Source organism: Cyprinodon tularosa, unplaced genomic scaffold (assembly GCF_016077235.1).
Source record: "Cyprinodon tularosa strain WSP-4 unplaced genomic scaffold, ASM1607723v1 ctg181, whole genome shotgun sequence".
NCBI lineage: Eukaryota > Metazoa > Chordata > Actinopteri > Cyprinodontiformes > Cyprinodontidae > Cyprinodon > Cyprinodon tularosa.
Window position 1 is genome coordinate 478146 of NW_024038614.1, and position 6000 is coordinate 484145.

The 6000-nt window shown below is 38.2% G+C and overlaps 2 gene segments (V, D, J or C); both read right to left on the minus strand.

Annotated features, from left to right (window-relative positions):
* Positions 1-98: 98 nt before the first annotated feature.
* On the minus strand, positions 99-647 carry LOC119781759. The segment is given in 2 exon segments: positions 99-513; positions 599-647. Coding segments are annotated over 2 exon segments (366 nt in total).
* Positions 648-3503: 2856 nt separating this feature from the next.
* LOC119781764 lies at positions 3504-3913 on the minus strand (the record flags this gene model as incomplete). The annotated part of the segment is given in 2 exon segments: positions 3504-3778; positions 3865-3913. Coding segments are annotated over 2 exon segments (324 nt in total), but the record flags the coding sequence as incomplete, so codon positions are not given.
* Between the last annotated feature and the right edge of the window lie 2087 nt (positions 3914-6000).

The window sequence follows — 6000 nt, forward strand, 5'->3', positions numbered from 1 at the left end:
TTAAACACACACTGTTCCTAATTTCAGAATTTTAATGTGGAATACATGTTGCTTCTACTCAAACTATTTAGGTTCAGACAGAAAAAAAAAACATTGGAAAAATATTCAGTGAAATTAGTTCTCATAAAAAAAAGGTAAAATTCAGAACAACAGATCAGAGTTTGAGGTTTTTGTACAGCTGCTGAACTGACTTCAGTCACTGTGCCCTTCGAGCACAATAATAAACAGCAGAATCTTCTGTTCTCAGGCTGTTCATCTGCAGATACACCTGCTGTTTGCTGTTGTCTCTGGAGATGGTAAACCGGCCTTGGACTGACTGAGAATACCATTTGGTACTACCACTGCCACTATCGAGCATGGATACCCATTCCAGTCCCTTCCCAGGAGCCTGTCTGATCCAGGCCATGTAGTAGCTGATGAATGTGAATCCAGAGGCTGTACAGGTCAGTCTGTGAGACTCTCCTGGTCTTTTAACCACTGGTTCAGATTCTCTCAGAGTCTGACTATTAACACCTGTAAATTAATATATTCAAGAAACATAATTTTTGTTAGGAAATAGTTTCACAAAAGCAGACTGATGTTCTGTCAGTAATTTAACCTGTAAAGCAGATGATAGAAAACAGCAGCCCTGATCTGTAGTCCATCATGTCTCTGAGTGATTTCTGTCTCTGTCTGTTCGTCACAGTCAAATAAATACAGCTAGAAATGATTAAGCTTTGCATTGACTCCGCCCGTCAGTGAGGGTGGAATTCAAATTTAGATCTATGAGGTTAGAGCAATTTAGGCCATATGTTTTAACCCTGTTCTATATTAGTCGGAGTTTAAAAGTTTCTTTACAGTAATTTATGATAAGTAACTGTATTGATTGTTAGAACATGTTTTGTTATTCTAAATAAATTACCTTAGTAAATATATATTTTTTTGCTTAAGACAATTGAAAGAAAACAGTCATGTCAACTATTTCGGGAACTTAAGCAATAGCCTTTGGAAAACTTCCAAAGGCAAGTGATGAAACGTCAACAAAATTAACAGCATAGCATCACTGCTGGCTTTAACTGGTTTAGTGTAAATCCAAATAGCCATCATCGATCCCACTGTTTTCTCTTCAGGTTGCCAAATCGATTGTTTTCCATACTGACTAAAATTTCTTGATACTTTGTCAAAAATGAGGTGGAAGTAATGGACTCGACAACCTGACTGTTATAAATCAATAAAGAACTAAATGAAAATAGTATATAGTTCAATACAAGCTTACAAGACAGACAGATTATAGGGACAGACAATCTGATCATCTTCACAAAACTGAAACTGAAACTGAAGCTGAGAATGAAAATCTTCAACTCTTAAAAAACAGAAAGATAGAATGAGTTTGATTGGGTGTCATTTCCATTTTCTTTTGAATAAAAGGCAAGTAGATGTGATATGTGAATAATTTAATGTTTATTTAATGAGAGCATTCACTTAAAGATAGAATTAAGACACTCATGAAGATACACACATTCATTTTTAAACAATAAAAAATTTACTTAATAGACAATTGAATAATCATCCAAAGAGAAGGTTAAGTATACTTATAATAGCAAAGCAGAGATACTAAAAGTAAACAAAAGAAAAGCAAACAGAATCCTATAAATGTATTATTATTTAAAACATTTGGATCTATAAAACAAATTTTAAGTCTATTAGTCAATATTATTTATGGTATAAGAGCACCTCCTCTGGTGGGTTAGTAATAATGCAAATGCTCTTTACTCAAGAGCTGGCAGGAGTTTCTCTTTTTTGCTCCACTTTTAAAAAAAAACATGACAGATTTGAAATTATAATAAACTGCAATAATTCATTTGATTTCAGGTTTAAAGAAGTGTGCTATTTAAAGTACTTGTTCTTCCCTGCAGGGCTCCAAATGACAACAATCCCGATATACTACTAGAAACACTCTGCTGCTCGTTGCATCAGTGACAAAGACCAGAACCTCCTTATTGAGGTCTAAAGATGAGGGAGGAAAGGCCTTTATTCTGAGGATCCTAAACTGTGGAACAGTTTTCCCCTCCAACTTCATTCTGCTGGCTTTCTGGGAGTTTAAAAATTGTTTTTATTTTTTTATTTTTTTTTTCAGAGGATTTTTGTGTTGTGATTATATTGTAATTGACTCCTGGAGTTAGGCACCAGCACCCATCGCGACCCCGCTTGGGATAAGTGTGTCAGATAATGGATGGATGGATGGATTTTCTGTTAACTGATTCACAAAGAAAGATAGAAATTTCTTCACCATTTTCTTACCCGTAAAGCAGATCATAGAAAACAGCAGTCCACATCTGAGGTCCATTGTGTTTCAGTGTGATTTCTGCTCTCTGACTGATTGTCACATTCACACAAATAAAAAATCAATTATAAAGTTTTGCATTGACTCCACCTTTCAGGGAGGATAAATTCAAACTCAGATTTATGAGGCAAGCACAGCTCATACAGTTTTGTTTCATAGTGGGATTTTTCATATATTTTTCTGAAAGGAAGCAATTTGAGATCCTACTTTTTTCGGTAATCATAATAATTTAGTCAATAATTTTAGTCAAACTAATAAGAAGCCTCACCATCGGCCCCACCGCTTCCCAGCTCCCCCACTCTGCATCATCCATCACATCCGGGGGAAAACCTTCAACTCTCTTCCCGGTAAACAAAAACCTCTTTGTCTCCTCCAGGAACCTGCACCTCCAGCAGGTCCTGCGGGCCAACTCTTAAGCACCCCCCACAGACTAAACATAGCAGTATGCACCGGCAAGCTCTTGGACCCCTGATATGGAGTTAACACTTAGAAAATAAACTAAGTCCAGCGCCATACCAGGGTCCCGGATGTTTAAAGCTGTTTAGGTCTGTTCTCTGCCTCCAGGGGCTGATGCAGCTAGACCTTTAACCCTTTATGCCTATCCATGCCACGGCAATACTTAGAAAAATTCTAGCTCCCTCACAGCCTCCTGGGGAGCCCGGGAAAAAGCTAGATTTCTTACCCAGCAGGTGGATGGAACCAAACTTTGGAAATAAGCATCTACAAGGGGAAATTCACCAATAAACATCCAAACTTATACAACCTGAGCTGAGCTAAAATGGTCCCAGCTCTGTGGGAAGATTTTTTGGCCACAAATTTTCCCACTTTCATGACCCTGGTACGGCGTTGACACTTAGAAAAAATTCAGACTTATGGGACCCTGGTACGAAGTTGATAGTTTATTGAATAGGAATGATAAAACTAATAGTAACAATATATATATAATAATACTATAAAGTATTAATATTGTTATTATTATTATTTTCATTATTATTATTATTATTATTATTATTATTATTATTATTATTATTATTATTATTGTTAGCATTATTGTTATTACTACTACTATTATCATTATTATTGATTGATTGATTGATTGATTGATTGATTGATTGATTGATTGATTGATTGATTGATTGATTGATTGATTGATTGATTGATTGATTGATTGATTGATTGATTGATTGATTGATTGATTGATCTGCAGATAGAGCTGATTTTTGCTGTTGTCTCTGGAGATGGTAAACCTGCCTTGGACTGACTGAGAGTAGTATGTGCTACCACCACCATCATTGATCTCAGCAAGCCATTCCAGTCCCTTCCCAGGTGCCTGTCTGATCCAGGCCATCCAGTAGCTGCTGAATGTGAATCCAGATGCTGTACAGGTCAATCTGTGAGACTCTCCTGGTCTTTTTACCACTGGCTCAGATTCTGTCAGACTCTGACAATAAACACCTGTAAATTAATAAATTCAGGAAACATAATTCTTTTTATGAAATAGTTTCATAAAAGCAGACTGATGTTCTGTCAGTAATTTTCACCTGTAAAGCAGATGATAGAAAACAGCAGCCCTGATCTGTAGTCCGTCATGTCTCAGTGTGATTTCTGTCTCTGTCTGTTTGTCACAGTCAAATAAATAGATCTGGTAATGATAAAACTTTGCATTGACTCCACCCGTCAGTGAGGCAGGAATTCAAATTTAGATCTATGAGGTAAGCATAAGTTAGGTTATTTTATTTTTTGATGGGCTTTTTCATTTTTTATTTTTTACTAGACAGTAATTTAGCATTAGTTTCTCTGTCATAGCGATGATAAAGAAATAAAATAAAAAAACGTGAAAAATATCATAGTGATAAGAAACATCATAGGTGAGAAGTACAGTAACTTTTTTCTTAAGGAAATACACTTACTAATGAAGGTTATTGAAATTAGAAATCAGTCCGATAATTATTACTACATTTAATAAGGGCAGATGAAGACATAAGAAATGATGACATTTTTGGGTAAAAATAAAGAAAGTTAAAGAGATTGATCTTTAAATTTTGTTAAATCTCAGAAATTACTTTCATTAAATACATTTTACGCATTAACGTTTTTAAACAAAGTTGCTTTATGGAACATGTATTTTTAGCTTCATCATCCTGAAAGTATTTGTAGAACATAAGCAATGGAAATATATTCTGCCAAAACACATTGATGGGAGGTCAGTAAACCACCAATACAGGATGAAAGGCTGGGTGCCATAACGACAGGACAGAGACTGTTGAATAGTATGGCCTTTGGGGATACATTTGAACACAACCTCCAACCTGGCCTACAATATCTGGAGGCAATGTTGTTCACAACTGACATGGGTTCAATCCACTTACCTCAATAAGGACAGTTTAGCAACGGAGGAGGTGCGCCTTCTTTCGCCACAGTAAGTGCCATCTGAACGGGGCTGCCAGTCAGGTAGGAGCGGAACAGGAATCAGTATGCTTCCTTGCACCAATGAAGTTAGCACAGGGACCTCTAGCTTCTAGGAGCCGTACAGCTGGACACAGTCCTCCACACTGAGTTTGACAAAAATACATTATTTTGTGAAACAGGATAATCTACACACCTTCATATGTTTTGGATAAAAAATGGAGAGCTTCAGCAGTTCACTGCAATTTTATTATTATTATTATTATTTTCTTGTTATTTTCTAGAAGGCTGTAGTCTCAATATGACCAACATAATTCTTGGACGGAGGCCGCATATTGATTTCTGTAATGTTGTGTTCACACTGAATGCGTTCTGGGCGTAAAAAATGCTTAAAGGCTGAAATTTGGATGCTGGGTCAAACCTTGGTAAAGATGCTTTGATGCTTTAATGATCTGGATGCTCGGTGCTCTGGTTGTTTATCTGTTCTGTTCTGTCGTTACAAGCTAGAGAGCAGCTTGGCTTTATTTATCATGATCTACTGTGATAGCTGGCCTTAATTACTCATGCCTTTCACCTGCTTTACTCTATCCAGCTCGTTATTATCACTTATCTCATCCATCTGCCAGTTGCCCTTATATTGGGCTCAGTTCCAGCTATCATGGCCAGATCATTAGATGTTGTTCTCTGTTCAGTCTGTTCAATTCTGTTTATTCGAAGGTTCATGTCGTGGATCCTGGCGGCCAGTGGAAAGAGGGTTTTGTGACTGTCTCGTCTCCTGCTCGTCCACTGTTCCTCCCCTGCTGAGCCCTCTGGGTTTCTGTCTCTTTACGTGGGGAGGTTCAGATTTTATTCCAGTAAGTCTGGCTCCAAGTTGGAGACCAGTTTAAAGGTCCTGCTCAAGTTCTGGTTCCAGGTCCTGTCTTGGCGACCCTATTCCACTGAGCCTGCCCGTCTGCACCTGATCCTGTCTGCTTCTGTGCGTGTCTGTCTGGTCATGCTTCTGGACTCTTAACCTGCCTAGGGAGCCCTAGGATGCCTCGAAGCCTGGATCCTGCCTGTTCTGTCTGTTCCTGCCTGTTCTGAATCCCTGTCCAGGATCAGCTTCCTGCAAGTTCTCTGGGACTGCAGCACGGGAGGCACTCTCAGTGACGCATGCCGCGTCTGCCTTCAGTCCAGCGGCTGGATTGCACCCCTTTACAGGGAGATGGACTTGGCTGTTGAACCAGGTAAGTCACTCACTAAGATCATCATCTTTTGTCAGATGATCGTGG